At 41.8% G+C, this 17282-nt stretch overlaps 3 protein-coding genes across 20 annotated transcripts in view; all 3 read right to left on the reverse strand.

Moving 5' to 3' along the window:
- Positions 1-17282, reverse strand: part of LOC306997178 (uncharacterized protein) — a 230629-nt gene that overhangs the window by 32272 nt on the left and 181075 nt on the right. The gene's annotated exons all lie outside the window — the stretch shown is intronic.
- On the reverse strand, positions 4167-6951 carry LOC306997171 (zona pellucida sperm-binding protein 4-like). Of its 4 annotated transcripts, XM_079610318.1 has the most exons (10): positions 6708-6935; positions 6396-6647; positions 6035-6334; positions 5772-5959; positions 5599-5696; positions 5373-5530; positions 5102-5294; positions 4890-5037; positions 4733-4805; positions 4167-4648 (listed from the first exon to the last, which is right to left on the reverse strand). In XM_079610318.1, coding segments are annotated over exons 3-10 (936 nt in total). In that variant the 5' UTR covers positions 6036-6334; positions 6396-6647; positions 6708-6935; the 3' UTR covers positions 4167-4571. The 4 variants fall into 4 exon arrangements, with proteins under 4 accessions (XP_079466444.1, XP_079466442.1, XP_079466441.1 ...); XM_079610316.1 differs by having other exon boundaries at positions 6035-6647; positions 6708-6937; XM_079610315.1 differs by having other exon boundaries at positions 6035-6951.
- On the reverse strand, positions 10290-15800 carry LOC306997168 (zona pellucida sperm-binding protein 4-like). Of its 15 annotated transcripts, none has more exons than XM_079610294.1 (10): positions 15039-15800; positions 12576-12663; positions 12159-12334; positions 11896-12083; positions 11723-11820; positions 11497-11654; positions 11226-11418; positions 11014-11161; positions 10859-10931; positions 10290-10772 (listed from the first exon to the last, which is right to left on the reverse strand). In XM_079610294.1, exons 4-10 carry the CDS (start codon positions 11899-11901, stop codon positions 10696-10698), a joined length of 753 nt encoding a protein of 250 aa, XP_079466420.1. In that variant the 5' UTR covers positions 11902-12083; positions 12159-12334; positions 12576-12663; positions 15039-15800; the 3' UTR covers positions 10290-10695. The 15 variants fall into 15 exon arrangements, with proteins under 15 accessions (XP_079466420.1, XP_079466431.1, XP_079466418.1 ...); XM_079610305.1 differs by lacking the exon at positions 12576-12663 and adding an exon at positions 12724-12762 and having other exon boundaries at positions 12159-12459; positions 15039-15794; XM_079610292.1 differs by having other exon boundaries at positions 12159-12370; positions 12576-12762; positions 15039-15794.

Genomic DNA, 17282 nt, shown 5'->3' on the forward strand with positions numbered 1-17282 from the left:
TCAGCACGTGTGAGTGGGGTGTTGTGTTATGGATGCTCATTGCTCGGGCCACTAGCCTCCCACTGGTAAGTTTCAGCCCTATCTTCACCTCTTTGGTTGTGTGTGTGTATGTGTGCATTGTGACTAGAGTATATTGTGTGTTTGTTATTTGATTTGGTGTCAAATACATTCTATTTGCGGTGAAATTTGTATTATATGTTGGTTGTGAAATCTTGAATCGTTGGAGTGACTCTGGTGTGCATGGCTCCATTGGTTTTACATTTTTATAAAAAGTAAAAAGAAAAATTAATAATAATAAAAATATATTTTTGTATTCAACCACTGTCTCTGGCTGATCCATTCACGAACCTGAGTGCCTTGTTAGCGAAAAGTCACTAAGTCTTTGGGTGTAAGTCCCATTGTGGCGTAGTCTGCTAGTTGTCTGGGTCTAAGCCCAGTTAAATCTATTCCACCTGCCGACATCGTTCCTAAGAAGTCTGTTCGGTCCTTTACCAATCAGAAGCCCTGGGTTGATGCTGGGGTCCGGAATAACCTAAGAGCCCGGGCTGCCGCCTTTAACTCCGGGGACCCTGATTTGTACAGGAAGGCCAGATATGACCTTCGGAAGGCCATCAAAACAGCGAAAAGGTCTTACAGAACCAGGGTGGAGTCCAGTTATCATGGCTCTGACCCTAGGCATATGTGGTACGGACTTAAAGCCATTACAGACTACAAAGGGAGAGGTTGTAGCGAGACCCAGGCATCTGTCATACTACCAGACGAGCTAAATGACTTCTATGCTCGTTTCGAGAGGGACAGTGAACCCATTGCAGTGGAACTGCCTGAAGGCCGAGCCAGTGGCGTGCCTATATTAACTGAAGCTGAGGTGAGGCTATGCTTTAAAAAGATCAACCCCCGCAAGGCACCTGGTCCGGATGGCATATCAGGTAGGGCCCTCAGGGGCTGTGCTGACTGTTTAGCTGGGGTCTTCACTGACATCTTCAATCTCTCTCTAAGTTTGTCTGTACTCCCTACCTGCTTCAAGAGGACAACCATCGTCCCTGTGCCCAAGAAAAGCAAAGCCACCGACATGAAGGACTATCGCCCGATAGCACTGACCTCTATCACCATGAAGTGTTTTGAGCGGCTGGTCAAACCATTAATCTGCTCCTCGTTGCTCCCCACCCTGGACCCTATGCAGTTTGCATATCGGTCCAATAGGTCTACAGATGATGCTATCGCCCTGACCATTTTATTTAACCTTTATTTAACCAGGTTTGTCTCATTGAGATATAGAATCTCTTTTTCAAGAGAGACCTGGCCAAGATTGCAGAACAAATTAGATCACACAATCACAAAACAAACACAAAAAGGGCAAAGAGTACTCAAGTGCATTTCAAAATAAAAGTGCCATTACTTAAAACATTTGCACATGTGGATGGACTCATGTTCTATAGATTTAACATAACGTTTAAAATCATTCAAGGAAACTAGACACTGTAGTTTAAGTGTTTTCTGTAGGTCATTCCAAGTCGAAGGTCCAAAAAACATGAAAGCCTTTTTGAAAAACTCTGTCCGGGCTTGAGGTACATTCAATGAGAGAATTTTCTGGGACCGTAAACCATAAGTACTCTGTGTAAAAGAAAGAAATTTGGATATGTAGCATGGTAGTCTGCCTATGATGCCCTTATAAATAAAAATATAAAGGTGAGTAAGCCGGCGATTTGACAGAGAGGGCAAATTCACTGTGGAGTAAAGTGTACAGTGATGAGTGAGGGGTCTGCAATTTGAAATAAACCTTAAAGCTCCATGAAACACAGCATCCAACATCTGAAGACACTTTGATGGGGCATTCATATACAACAGATCACCATAGTCAATCATTGAGAGAAATGTAGCCTCGGCTATCCTTTTTCTGGCAGAATAAGTAAACAAGATTTGTTCCTAAAGAAAAAAACTAGCTTCAATTTCAACTTTTTCACTAAATTCTGTATATGAAGCTTAAAAGAAAGATGATCATCAATTAAAAATCCTAAATATTTATAAGATGAAACTACCTCAATTGTTTTACCCTGATAAGTAACAATATTTAGATCTAACTCATTTTTCCTTGAGTTTGAACCATGCACACTGCTCTCTCCCACCTGGACAAGGGGAATACGTATGTGAGAATGCTGTTCATTGATTACAGCTCTTTATTCAGCACCATCATCCCCTCCAGACTCGTCTCCAAGCTCGTGGATCTGGGACTAAACATCTCCCTATGTAAGTGGATCCACAACTTCCTGACGGGGAGGCCACAGGTGGTGATAATCGGTGACCGCACCTCATCCACACTGATCACCAACACAGGCACGCCCCAGGGCTGTGTGCTCAGCCCTCTATTGTTCTCCCTGTTCACAGATGACTGCGAAGTAAACCACAGTTCCAACCTCATTGTGAAGTTTGCTGACGACACATTCATTGTGGGCTGCATTTCTGACAGAGATGAGTCAGCCTACAGAGAGGAGGTCGACACTCTGGTGACATGGTGCCATGACAACAACCTCTCTCTCAATGTCAGCAAAACTAAGGAGATGATTGTGGACTTTAGGAGGAGACAGAGCGAGGAGCATGTACCCCTGCACATCAATGGACATGTAGTGGAAAAGGTCGGTTGTTTTAAGTTACTCGGGGGCAACATCAGCAATGACCTTACCTGGTCTGCTCACACGGACAAGGTGGTCCAAGCGGCCCGGAAACGCCTATTCTTCTTGAGGAGACTGAAGAAGTTCGGCATGGACCCAGTCATCCTCACTAACTTCTATAGATGTACAATTGAGAACACACTGACTGGCTGTATCACAGTGTGGTATGGGAACTGCATTGACAGGGACAGAGAAATCCTACGCAGTGTGGTTAGGTCTGCAGGGTTCATCATCGGCAGGAAGCTCCCAGCCCTACAGGACGACTACCACACACAATGCCTCAAGAAAGCGGGCAGGATTCTAAGAGACCGTTACCATCCATCCTTCAATCTTTTTACCCTGCTGCCTTCAGGTAGGCGATACCGAAGCATCCGGGCCCGCACACAAAGACTGGATAACAGTTTTTTCAAAAGGGCCATCAGGCTCCTAAATGGACAATGATCATCTCTCTTCACTTTCCTTTAGTCATTTATACACTGTCACTTTAGTTAACTGTTTGCACCTAGTATATTATATGTTATGTAATGTCAGGTTACTATGCGGTGTCTTGTCATAAGAATTTCAGTGCCAGTTAATCGTGTGTTGTTCTGTGCATCTGACAATAAAAGACTTGACATTTAAAGGGTTGGTTCACCCCAAAATAAAAATTACCCCATGATTTACTAAGTCCATCAAAGTGCTTCCATCCATCATAAAAGTAATCAACACAGCTCTGTGGGGGTAAATGAAGGCCTTCTGAGGTGAATGTGTGTTTCTGTAAGAATAACATTTTTTTAAACACTTCCGACTAAAATTTAAACTTTGACTAAAGCTTGGAAGAGCCGGGACATTTAACATAACTCAGATTGTGTTCGTCTGAAAGAAGGTCACATACACTTAGGATGATTTGAGGGTGAGTAAATCAGAGGGTAAATTTCATAATTGGGTGAACTATCCCTGTAGGGGATAACATTAACTACAGAGAGACTTTAAGACCAAATAACTAGTCATGTGTAAGTTCACACTCACGAACTCATAAGGGCAATTCTTGCATGGGCACATATGCAATGTTTTCAAGCCCTGTTCACACCCGTTATTAAGGTGCATTTTGGTTGATTGGATCACAAGTAGAAATTCCTGTTTACATCTGGCGTTTTAATTGGTCTCATTTGTCCACTTCTGTCCTGATCTCTTAAAGGAGAGGGTCTACATTTGCAGATCTTCAAACACATGAGCATCTACTCTATGAAAGCAATCTGGTTAAAAATGTTTGACTACCTCTAGGAGTGGTCAAAAATAGACAAGCTCAAACAAAAACCACCATTTTTGGATTTACCAGTTAACTGGTGATTGGATTTTTTTTTTTTTTATGCTTAGTACTAGGTGTAAACAAGGCCTTGGACAGCAACCTAGGGTGGATATAATAGTTAAGGGATTAATGCTTAAAGCAGTCTACTTCTCAAACATTACTAGGACTATCCTGAAAAAAAAAGGTAATAAACTTGGGATAAAAGGACAAGTACAGGTTGATGCATATTTTATTCCAGATAATGCTATTCTTGCATGACTGAAGAAAAAAAAGCCAACAAGTGACCTTACAGGGGATTGGCCATGCTTTAGTATCACTACGGGCAGTTATGTTAGTCCAGCCATAAATCAAATGTTAAGCCACAATCAGAAGTTACACAACCCTTAATTTGAGGGGCCCCAAGACAGCAACTAGAGCTTAGCAAATAATTAAGTTAAATGGTTTGGGTAGAAGCTTGGCCCATGTAGTTCAAGTCTAAAACCTCTTTGCACAAAAATAAAAAGGGTTTAGTAGTACAGCCCTATAAATCAAACTGAGAAACATCCAACTCCAGTCAGAAATCAATACCAAAGAGAAACTAATGTTGAGTTTCAGGAAGTTTATTGAAAACACTAAATTCACATGACCAGGATAACTTTTCCACTAGACACCACAGTTTGCCCACTAGAGATGGTCTTGACGTGCGCATCTCTTCCTAAAAAAAAAAAAAAAAAAGTGAGAAGCATGAGGCATTTAAATAAAATGTTATTCCTGAAGTCAATTTACAGCAAGCACTCACTTTTCCTAGTGCAGCTTTGCTCACAGGTGCCAGAAGAGGGATGGCACACCGCTGTACTACAGTGGATGAAGATCTAACAGAGGGGAAAGGGTTAAGCCATATAATTCAATATAAAAAGCACTAAAATTAAGGCTTGAGGTAAGGCTGCAGAGCATACGGTTTCCTGCAGAGGAGCCAGTGATGCTGGATCTACAAATGTGAACATCTTCACAACAAAGCGCTTGTAGTGGGTTGGGAACTGAAGACCCGAAGATCCAGCCATTGGAACCAATGTGGTCAGGTAACGATCATCCTGGTAAGGGCATCTGAAAGGCAAAGAGGCATTCAGAAAAGCCTTACAGCACATGGATAAAGACTGGCCTTACTCACCCATCAACCAGAAGGTCCCATTGGGGTAGACTGAGTGGACTGGGGGTTTGTGTCGCCCAGCAATGTCCCAGCATCAGGACAATGTTGGGGTCGGTCCTCTCCAAAATGCGCACCTCAACATACACAGGTTCCCGCAGGACTTTTGTAATTGGATAATCAGCTCCACTGTAGTAGGATGTGTACGCCTCATCCCCTGAGGATACAATGTTAAACTAAACTGCTGCAACCTGGAGTTTGAGAGGCGTTAGTTATACTTGGGACAAACACTTACCTTCTGCACAGCCTTTAGTGACACATTGACCATTTGCCAGTCTAAGCTCAACCCTGAGGGGTCCAGGAGCAGCTACTGGTGGAGGTGGAGGAACACTGTTGACCTCCACAAGCAGAGCTTCCACAGAAGTAGCAGAGTACCTACACTGGAAGAGAAGCCTGGACAAACCATGAGCTTGTAGCAGTTGTCAATGATTAACATTTATGATAAAGCATAGGTCACCTACTCAAAATGGCTGTCCCTTGTGATGGAACCAAGTGGTCCAATACCCACTTCATACGAGGAGATCATTCGGTTTTCATACACCACATATCCACTGTCCTCCTGCAAATAGTAACACTGTTGGCATCCAGTCCATCCTAACCCACACATTAAAAAAAAACACAAGCAGCTACTCACAATCATGCTTGTGCCACATGCAGTGACAGGGAACTGGTATATAGCAAAGAAAGGTGTGGATCCCACAGGACTGCAAGATGGGTCACTTCCACCCAAGAGACGGACAGAATCCAGGCTCAGTCGAGGCAGCGTAACATCTCTAGCCACCACTACCACAAACTGACCATCTCTTATACACTGGACAGTCACTGGAATGAGTTACAAGAGCAGGTTATTGATGAAAATCAGTTTAACATGAACACTTTGCATTGACTCAATCTTACTAGCCTTCCCATAGTAACATTGCTGTCCATTAAAGCAGCAGTTGATAGCTGCACACTCAGCACCACTAATACCAGGTGGTCCACATTGGATCTGCTCAGAATCAGCTACAGCACATTTGTCAAGGGGCTCTGCCTGTGCCACTGGCTGCTTAGGCTGAAACTGAGAAAACTGCTGACTAGCTTGTGGTTGAAATGACTGAGGAAACTGTTGACTAGCTTGCTGTTGAACTGACTGAGGAAACTGTTGACTAGCTTGCTGTTGAACTGACTGAGGAAACTGTTGACTAGCTTGCTGTTGAACTGACTGAGGAAACTGTTGACTAGCTTGCGGTTGAAACTGCCGATTAGCTTGCTGTTGAACTGACTGAGGAAACTGTTGACTAGCTTGCTGTTGAACTGACTGAGGAAACTGTTGACTAGCTTGCTGTTGAACTGGCCGAGGAAATTGTTGACTAGCTTGCTGTTGAACTGACTGAGGAAACTGTTGACTAGCTTGCTGTTGAACTGACTGAGGAAACTGTTGACTAGCTTGCTGTTGAACTGGCCGAGGAAACTGTTGACTAGCTTGCTGTTGAACTGACTGAGGAAACTGTTGACTAGCTTGCTGTTGAAACTGCCGATTAGCTTGCTGCAGAACTGACTGAGGAAGCTGTTGACTAGTTTGTTGCTGAACTGGCCGAGGAAATTGTTGACTAGCTTGCTGTTGAACTGACTGAGGAAACTGTTGACTAGCTTGCTGTTGAAACCGCTGGTCAGTTTGCTGGAACATCAGAGTTTGAGGATTCTGGGGCAGATTACTCCACTGTGGAACAGCATGACTGAACGCAAAGAGCCAAACACAAAGTGCCAGAGACTGAAGAGCACACCAACTTCCTGCCATTGTTCAACAGCTAGTCACACTGCTGAGATGCTGTCCTTTGGTTTTTTTTGTACCATACAGACTTTGGCTAATTAATGATAATCCCTCCCTCTTCATTAACAGTCATGATTCTCCAGACTTGCATGAGTGGGAGTCTATGCAATGCGTGATTCTATTGGTTCTTACAATTATTATAATATTTGTATTCTTTCCACACTTTTTGAACATACACAAAAGCACATATTGAGCTGAATTATGAATTGTATGCTAGTACAATTTATTTCATTCTGAAGTCAGCCTTTGTTTTCTCCTTCATTAGCTAAATTTTATAGGCTATTTGATGGTTTGGCTATTCTGGATTTTATATATTTTTTTTTCATCTTGCGGTTTTCATGGCAAAAGGCCTGAATATTCAGGGTATGTTTACACAACAACAACGTACTAAAAATGGAAACGTTTTTTCTTTGAGTTTTCGTGGGCAGACGACAACTTAGGGTGACAGTCCCGAAATTGGTGCGTCCCTCAATACATAAATAGTGTCCCGCATTTCAGTTATGTCGCAATCACAAAACAAACACAAAAAGGGCAAAGACTACTCAAGTGTATTTCAAAATAAAAGTGCCATTACTTAAAACATTTGCACATGTGGATGGACTCATGTTCTATAGATTTAACATAACGTTTAAAATCATTCAAGGAAACTAGACACTGTAGTTTAAGTGTTTTCTGTAGGTCATTCCAAGTCGAAGGTCCAAAAAACATGAAAGCCTTTTTGAAAAACTCTGTCCGGGCTTGAGGTACATTCAATGAGAGAATTTTCTGGGACCGTAAACCATAAGTACTCTGTGTAAAAGAAAGAAATTCGGATATGTAGCATGGTAGTCTGCCTATGATGCCCTTATAAATAAAAATATAAAGGTGAGTAAGCCGGCGATTTGACAGAGAGGGCAAATTCACTGTGGAGTAAAGTGTACAGTGATGAGTGAGGGGTCTGCAATTTGAAATAAACCTTAAAGCTCCATGAAACACAGCATCCAACATCTGAAGACACTTTGATGGGGCATTCATATACAACAGATCACCATAGTCAATCATTGAGAGAAATGTAGCCTCGACTATCCTTTTTCTGGTAGAATAAGTAAAACAAGATTTGTTCCTAAAGAAAAAAACTAGCTTCAATTTCAACTTTTTCACTAAATTCTGTATATGAAGCTTAAAAGAAAGATGATCATCAATTAAAAATCCTAAATATTTATAAGATGAAACTACCTCAATTGTTTTACCCTGATAAGTAACAATATTTAGATCTAACTCATTTTTCCTTGAGTTTGAACCATGCACACTGCTCTCTCCCACCTGGACAAGGGGAATACGTATGTGAGAATGCTGTTCATTGATTACAGCTCTTTATTCAGCACCATCATCCCCTCCAGACTCGTCTCCAAGCTCGTGGATCTGGGACTAAACATCTCCCCATGTAAGTGGATCCACAACTTCCTGACGGGGAGGCCACAGGTGGTGATAATCGGTGACCGCACCTCATCCACACTGATCACCAACACAGGCACGCCCCAGGGCTGTGTGCTCAGCCCTCTATTGTTCTCCCTGTTCACAGATGACTGCGAAGTAAACCACAGTTACAACCTCATTGTGAAGTTTGCTGACGACACATTCATTGTGGGCTGCATTTCTGACAGAGATGAGTCAGCCTACAGAGAGGAGGTCGACACTCTGGTGACATGGTGCCATGACAACAACCTCTCTCTCAATATCAGAAAAACTAAGGAGTTGATTGTGGACTTTAGGAGGAGACAGAGGGAGGAGCATGCACCCCTGCACATCAATGGACATGTAGTGGAAAAGGTCGGTTGTTTTAAGTTACTCGGGGGCAACATCAGCAATGACCTTACCTGGTCTGCTCACACGGACAAGGTGGTCAAAGCGGCCCTGAAACGCCTATTCTTCTTGAGGAGACTGAAGAAGTTCGGCATGGACCCAGTCATCCTCACTAACTTCTATAGATGTACAATTGAGAACACACTGACTGGCTGTATCACAGTGTGGTATGGGAACTGCATTGACAGGGACAGAGAAATCCTACGCAGTGTGGTTAGGTCTGCAGGGTTCATCATCGGCAGGAAGCTCCCAGCCCTACAGGACGACTACCACACACAATGCCTCAAGAAAGCGGGCAGGATTCTAAGAGACCGTTACCATCCATCCATCAATCTTTTTACCCTGCTGCCTTCAGGTAGGCGATACCGAAGCATCCGGGCCCGCACACAAAGACTGGATACGTTTTTTTCAAAAGGGCCATCAGACTCCTAAATGGACAATGATCATCTCTCTTCACTTTCCTTTAGTCATTTATACACTGTCACTTTAGTTAACTGTTTGCACCTAGTATATTATATGTTATGTAATGTCAGGTTACTATGCGGTGTCTTGTCATAAGAATTTCAGTGCCAGTTAATCGTGTGTTGTTCTGTGCATCTGACAATAAAAGACTTGACATTTAAAGGGTTGGTTCACCCCAAAATAAAAATTACCCCATGATTTACTAAGTCCATCAAAGTGCTTCCATCCATCATAAAAGTAATCAACACAGCTCTGTGGGGGTAAATGAAGGCCTTCTGAGGTGAATGTGTGTTTGTGTAAGAATAACATATTTTTTTAAACACTTCCGACTAAAATTTAAACTTTGACTAAAGCTTGGAAGAGCCGGGACATTTAACATAACTCAGATTGTGTTCGTCTGAAAGAAGGTCAAATACACTTAGGATGATTTGAGGGTGAGTAAATCAGAGGGTAAATTTCATAATTGGGTGAACTATCCCTGTAAGGGATAACATTAACTACAGAGAGACTTTAAGACCAAATAACTAGTCATGTGTAAGTGCACACTCACTAACTCATAAGGGCAATTCTTGCATGGGCACATATGCAATGTTTTCAAGCCCTGTTCACACCCGTTATTAAGGTGCATTTTGGTTGATTGGATCACAAGTAGAAATTCCTGTTTACATCTGGCGTTTTAATTGGTCTCATTTGTCCACTTCTGTCCTGATCTCTTAAAGGAGAGGGTCTACATTTGCAGATCTTCAAACACATGAGCATCTACTCTATGAAAGCAATCTGGTTAAAAATGTTTGACTACCTCTAGGAGTGGTCAAAAATAGACAAGCTCAAACAAAAACCACCATTTTTGGATTTACCAGTTAACTGGTGATTGGATTTTATTTTTTTATGCTTAGTACTAGGTGTAAACAAGGCCTTGGACAGCAACCTAGGGTGGATATAATAGTTAAGGGATTAATGCTTAAAGCAGTCTACTTCTCAAACATTACTAGGACTATCCTGAAAAAAAAGGTAATAAACTTGGGATAAAAGGACAAGTACAGGTTGATGCATATTTTATTCCAGATAATGCTATTCTTGCATGACTGAAGAAAAAAAAGCCAACAAGTGACCTTACAGGGGATTGGCCATGCTTGAGTATCACTACGGGCAGTTATGTTAGTCCAGCCATAAATCAAATGTTAAGCCACAATCAGAAGTTAGACAACCCTTAATTTGAGGGGCCCCAAGACAGCAACTAGAGCTTAGCAAATAATTAAGTTAAATGGCTTGGGTAGAAGCTTGGCCCATGTAGTTCAAGTCTAAAACCTCTTTGCACAAAAATAAAAAGGGTTTAGTAGTACAGCCCTATAAATCAAACTGAGAAACATCCAACTCCAGTCAGAAATCAATACCAAAGAGAAACTAATGTTGAGTTTCAGGAAGTTTATTGAAAACACTAAATTCACATGACCAGGATAACTTTTCCACTAGACACCACAGTTTGCCCACTAGAGATGGTCTTGACGTGCACATCTCTTCCTAAAAAAAAAAAAAAAAAGTGATAGAAGCATGAGGCATTTAAATAAAAATGTTATTCCTGAAGTCAATTTACAGCAAGCACTCACTTTTCCTAGTGCAGCTTTGCTCACAGGTGCCAGAAGAGGGATGGCACACCGCTGTACTACAGTGGATGAAGATCTAACAGAGGGGAAAGGGTTAAGCCATAATTCAATATAAAAAGCACTAAAATTAAGGCTTGAGGTAAGGCTGCAGAGCATACGGTTTCCTGCAGAGGAGCCAGTGATGCTGGATCTACAAATGTGAACATCTTCACAACAAAGCGCTTGTAGTGGGTTGGGAACTGAAGACCCGAAGATCCAGCCATTGGAACCAATGTGGTCAGGTAACGATCATCCTGGTAAGGGCATCTGAAAGGCAAAGAGGCATTCAGAAAAGCCTTACAGCACATGGATAAAGACTGGCCTTACTCACCCATCAACCAGAAGGTCCCATTGGGGTAGACTGAGTGGACTGGGGGTTTGTGTCGCCCAGCAATGTCCCAGCATCAGGACAATGTTGGGGTCGGTCCTCTCCAAAATGCGCACCTCAACATACACAGGTTCCCGCAGGACTTTTGTAATTGGATAATCAGCACCACTGTAGTAGGATGTGTATGCCTCATCCCCTGAGGATACAGTGTTAAACTAAACTGCTGCAACCTGGAGTTTGAGAGGTGTTAGTTATACTTGGGACAAACACTTACCTTCTGCACAGCCTTTAGTGACACATTGACCATTTGCCAGTCTAAGCTCAACCCTGAGGGGTCCAGGAGCAGCTACTGGTGGAGGTGGAGGAACACTGTTGACCTCCACAACCAGAGCTTCCACAGAAGTAGCAGAGTACCTACACTGGAAGAGAAGCCTGGACAAACCATGAGCTTGTAGCAGTTGTCAATGATTAACATTTATGATAAAGCATAGGTCACCTACTCAAAATGGCTGTCCCTTGTGATGGAACCAAGTGGTCCAATACCCACTTCATACGAGGAGATCATTCGGTTTTCATACACCACATATCCACTGTCCTCCTGCAAATAGTAACACTGTTGGCATCCAGTCCATCCTAACCCACACATTAAAAAAAAACACAAGCAGCTACTCACAATCATGCTCGTGCCACATGCAGTGACAGGGAACTGGTATATAGCAAAGAAAGGTGTGGATCCCACAGGACTGCAAGATGGGTCACTTCCACCCAAGAGACGGACAGAATCCAGGCTCAGTCGAGGCAGCGTAACATCTCTAGCCACCACTACCACAAACTGACCATCTCTTATACACTGGACAGTCACTGGAATGAGTTACAAGAGCAGGTTATTGATGAAAATCAGTTTAACATGAACACTTTTTATTGACTCAATCTTACCAGCCTTCCCATAGTAACATTGCTGTCCATTAAAGCAGCAGTTGATAGCTGCACACTCAGCACCACTAATACCAGGTGGTCCACATTGGATCTGCTCAGAATCAGCTACAGCACATTTGTCAAGGGGCTCTGCCTGTGCCACTGGCTGCTTAGGCTGAAACTGAGAAAACTGCTGACTAGCTTGTGGTTGAATTGACTGAGGAAACTGTTGACTAGCTTGCTGTTGAACTGAAAAGGGAAACTGTTGACTAGCTTGCTGTTGAACTGACTGAGGAAACTGTTGACTAGCTTGCGGTTGAAACTGCCGATTAGCTTGCTGTTGAACTGACTGAGGAAACTGTTGACTAGCTTGCTGTTGAACTGACTGAGGAAACTGTTGACTAGCTTGCTGTTGAACTGGCCGAGGAAATTGTTGACTAGCTTGCTGTTGAACTGACTGAGGAAACGGTTGACTAGCTTGCTGTTGAACTGACTGAGGAAACTGTTGACTAGCTTGCTGTTGAAACTGCCGATTAGCTTGCTGTAGAACTGACTGAGGAAGCTGTTGACTAGTTTGTTGCTGAACTGGCCGAGGAAATTGTTGACTAGCTTGCTGTTGAAACCGCTGGTCAGTTTGCTGGAACATCAGAGTTTGAGGATTCTGGGGCAGATTACTCCACTGTGGAACAGCATGACTGAACGCAAAGAGCCAAACACAAAGTGCCAGAGACTGAAGAGCACACCAACTTCCTGCCATTGTTCAACAGCTAGTCACACTGCTGAGATGCTGCCCTTTGGTTTTTTTGTACCATACAGACTTTGGCTAATTAATGATAATCCCTCCCTCTTCATTAACAGTCATGATTCTCCAGACTTGCATGAGTGGGAGTCTATGCAATGCGTGATTCTATTGGTTCTTACAATTATTATAATTTTTGTATTCTTTCCACACTTTTTGAACATACACAAAAGCACATATTGAGCTGAATTCTGAATAGTATGCTAGTACAATTTATTTTATTCTGAAGTCAGCCTTTGTTTTCTCCTTTCTTTAGCTAAATTTTATAGGCTATTTGATGGTTTGGCTATTCTGGATTTTATATATTTTTTTTTCATCTTGCGGTTTTCATGGCAAAAGGCCTGAATATTCAGGGTATGTTTTACACAACAACAACGTACTAAAAATGGAAACGTTTTTTCTTTGAGTTTTCGTGGGCAGACGACAACTTAGGGTGACAGTCCCGAAATTGGTGCGTCCCTCAATACATAAATAGTGTCCCGCATTTCAGTTATGTCTGTATTTTTTTTTTTCATCTCTGAAATTGCAATACTACAGTAAGAAATATAATAAAAACTGTGACTGGCATTTAAAAATCTATTTGTGCAGCCGTCATGTTCTAGCTGTAATATTAACCAACCAACCTAACCCTAGCCCTGAAATTATAAGGCGATAATATATCCCAAATTGATTGAAATGCACATTTATTGTCTTGTCAGAGGAGGATGGGCTCCATCCAAAGTTTTTCTCTTCAACTAAACATATTATTGAACTATTTTACCTGCTGCCATCACCTTTGTCTCCATTGGGACAAATGCAAATAATAGATTTCACAATGAAAAAGTTCAAAAGCATTATTTCTCTAAACTGTGAAAACACGTCAACTTGTGGATTTCTGAACTGGAATGGAGGCGGGGCTAATTGTTGCATATTCTTAGAACCACGTATACTAAATGAGGCAACAGTGTAGTTACATTCAAGCAATTTTAAGGCGTGAATAACTTTTCCAAGGAACACTTTTTTTTAATATTTAATTTTGTTAATCAAAGATGAGTTTTAAAAATGTGTTTAAAAATGGAGTGATGAGAGTGTTGCGATTCTCCAGGATTGTTTTGAGACAACTGAACTGGCTGATGTTTAGAGAGGCAGCAGATGGGAACATTAACGAATATACAGATACTGTTTCCAGCTTTATCCATCACTGTGTAGCAGGTTACAGCTGTCTGGCCAAATGGCAATTAATTTGCGGTGCTGTGAGTGGCGCTGGGCAGTTAACAGTGAGCCAACCGTGATGGTAGAGTCCCTATAAAAATCGGGACTTTTCTTTTGACAAGCGACGTCATTGACATGCGACTGTTGTCCTGTCTACCTGCCGGCCTATCTGTCTGATGTCTGTCTTGGTCTCCCCCTTGGTCATCTATTCTGTGGTAGCGTCGCAGGTAGGACTAGCTCTGGTTCTTTTTTTTCCACTCCTTTAACTTTGTAACTGGGGCTTATATGGAATGTTTTAATTTTAGAAGCCCCGTTGCGGCAGTAGCCCTGTTATCAGCTGAGGGCGTGCCCGGTTATCGGCGATCAGAGCCTGGGGCCGTGACTCAATGCTATTTATCAAAGGTATGTGACTACAATGAGTAATAGATAAATGTTACTGTAGGATGTGTTTATAAGTAGACATTTTTGTGTATTTCAGGAAGAGGCTTTCTAGCCGGGGGGTAGCTGCCAGTGGGCGACATCAGTTCCGAACATCTGCTGTTTTGCTTACGTTTTAATGTCACGATTTGTTCACGGATATAACACGCTAACGTCAACAACTGCGGCTGCCTTTGCACCCGGGACCTAGAATTAGTGGAACCGTGGTTTGCTCAAGTTAATCGGCAGCTTCCTGGTGATCTCTTTCCTCCTGCTATACCGTGAATTAGTTTCATTGAACATCATATAGCCAGTTTCATGGTTTAAGTGTTGAGTGTTTGATGGACTGACACCACTGACTGTAATTGTTTTGGTCTATATTTTATAGGCTCATTGTTGTTTTGTTTGTTTATTTAAACTCTTGTATAGCTACAGCACATTTGTCAAGGGGCTCTGCCTGTGCCACTGGCTGCTTAGGCTGAAACTGAGAAAACTGCTGACTAGCTTGCGGTTGAACTGACTGAGGAAACTGTTGACTAGATTGCTGTTGAACTGACTGAGGAAACTGTTGACTAGATTGCTGTTGAACTGACTGAGGAAACGGTTGACTAGATTGCTGTTGAACTGACTGAGGAAACTGTTGACTAGATTGCTGTTGAACTGGCCGAGGAAACTGTTGACTAGCTTGCTGTTGAACTGACTGAGGAAACGGTTGACTAGATTGCTGTTGAACTGACGGAGGAAACGGTTGACTAGCTTGCTGTTGAACTGACTGAGGAAACTGTTGACTAGATTGCTGTTGAACTGACTGAGGAAACTGTTGACTAGATTGCTGTTGAACTGACTGAGGAAACTGTTGACTAGATTGCTGTTGAACTGACTGAGGAAACGGTTGACTAGCTTGCTGTTGAACTGACTGAGGAAACTGTTGACTAGATTGCTGTTGAACTGGCCGAGGAAACTGTTGACTAGATTGCTGTTGAACTGACTGAGGAAACGGTTGACTAGATTGCTGTTGAACTGACTGAGGAAACTGTTGACTAGCTTGCTGTTGAACTGGCCGAGGAAATTGTTGACTAGCTTGCTTTTGAAACTGCTGGTCAGTTTGCTGGAACATCAGAGTTTGAGGATTCTGGGGCAGATTACTCCACTGTGGAACAGCATGACTGAACGCAAAGAGCCAAACACAAAGTGCCAGAGACTGAAGAGCACACCAACCTCCTGCCATTGTTCAACAGCTAGTCATACTGTTGAGAAGCTGCCCTTTGGTCATTTTGTACCATACAGACTTTGGCTAATTAATGATAATCCCTCCCTCTTCATTAACAGTCATGATTCTCCAGACTTGCATGAGTGGGAGTCTATGCAACTGCGTGATTCTATTGGTTCTTACAATTTTTTTTTATTCTTTCCACACTTTTTGAACATACACAAAAGCTCATATGGAGCTGAATTCATAATAGTATGCTAGTACAATTTCATTCATTCTGAAGGCAGCCTTTGTTTTATCCTTCATTAGCTGAATGTTATAGGCTTTTTAATGTTTTGGCTATTCTGGATTTTTTTTTTTCTTTTAAACATCTTGGGGTTTTCATGGCAAAAGGCCTGTGTATTCAGGGTATGTTTACACAACAACGGCGTACTAAAAATGGAAATGTTTTTCCATACGGGGCAGACGACAACTCAGGGTGACAGTCTCGAAATTGGTGCATCCCGCAATACATAAATAGTGTCCCGCATTTCAGTTATGTCTGTATTATTATTTTTTCATCTCTGAAATTACAATACTAAGAAATATAATAAAAACTGTGACTGGCATTTAAAAATCTATTTGTGCAGCCGTCATGTTCTAGCTGTAAAAATAACCAACCAACGCAATCGTACAGATGATTACAACTAAATGGACAGCGCAAAGGAATAAGTGCTTGCCTCATCAAAGTCGGTAAACACAGCTAAACCAGCAAGGATTTTATTTCACATACTTTATAAGAACCTCAAGAGCTGCTCAAAGCTGCCCAATTTGATGATTTAAAAAATGTAATCATCCATCCTGATGGCAAATATTTCTAACGAACATGTTCAGATCCCGATGCTCGAGCGCCACCCACTGAAATGGTCGAGCACTTACGGAAAAATATTAAATATTCTTCATTCAATTTAACCTATAAAAAAAAATGTATTGCAACTTTCAGAAACAGTTTTTTTTCCTCACGTTAATAGGTCAATTAAGGCGGTTTCTATGGCGTTATTATAATCGGCATCAAGAGCGCATTGCGAGAGCGCATCAAATGCTCAAGCAGGAATCTCTCCGTTCAAAGGCGGATTCTCTTCTTGCACAAAAACTGGATGATTGGTCTCTATTCCGCCTAGATATTACATGTGCACGCTCAAACTTTGTCCTCCTGCATGTGCACTTGTGATTGTCTTCTCTCCAGGATTTAATGTTGCAAGAAGTGCAACATTGTACTATCAATATTTACATAGCACAATAGTAATCAAGTTAAGTCAGTTATTTATATTGCACTTTTTACAATACAGATTATTTCAAACGCCGCTTTACAGTGATAATAGGAAAATAACTCAACCATTTTTTTTTTTTTTTTTTGCTGTACAGCAGATCTAGAAGATATACTCCATAGCGTCATAGTCCAGCTTAAGTAAGTTTAGTGATGGTTAATTTTTGTTATTAATTTTTGTTATAAATTAATAAAAAAGTTATTAATTTTGTTAATTGACAT

The sequence above is a fragment of the Phoxinus phoxinus genome, assembly GCF_949152265.1.
Source record: "Phoxinus phoxinus genome assembly, chromosome: 4".
Lineage (NCBI taxonomy): Eukaryota > Metazoa > Chordata > Actinopteri > Cypriniformes > Leuciscidae > Phoxinus > Phoxinus phoxinus.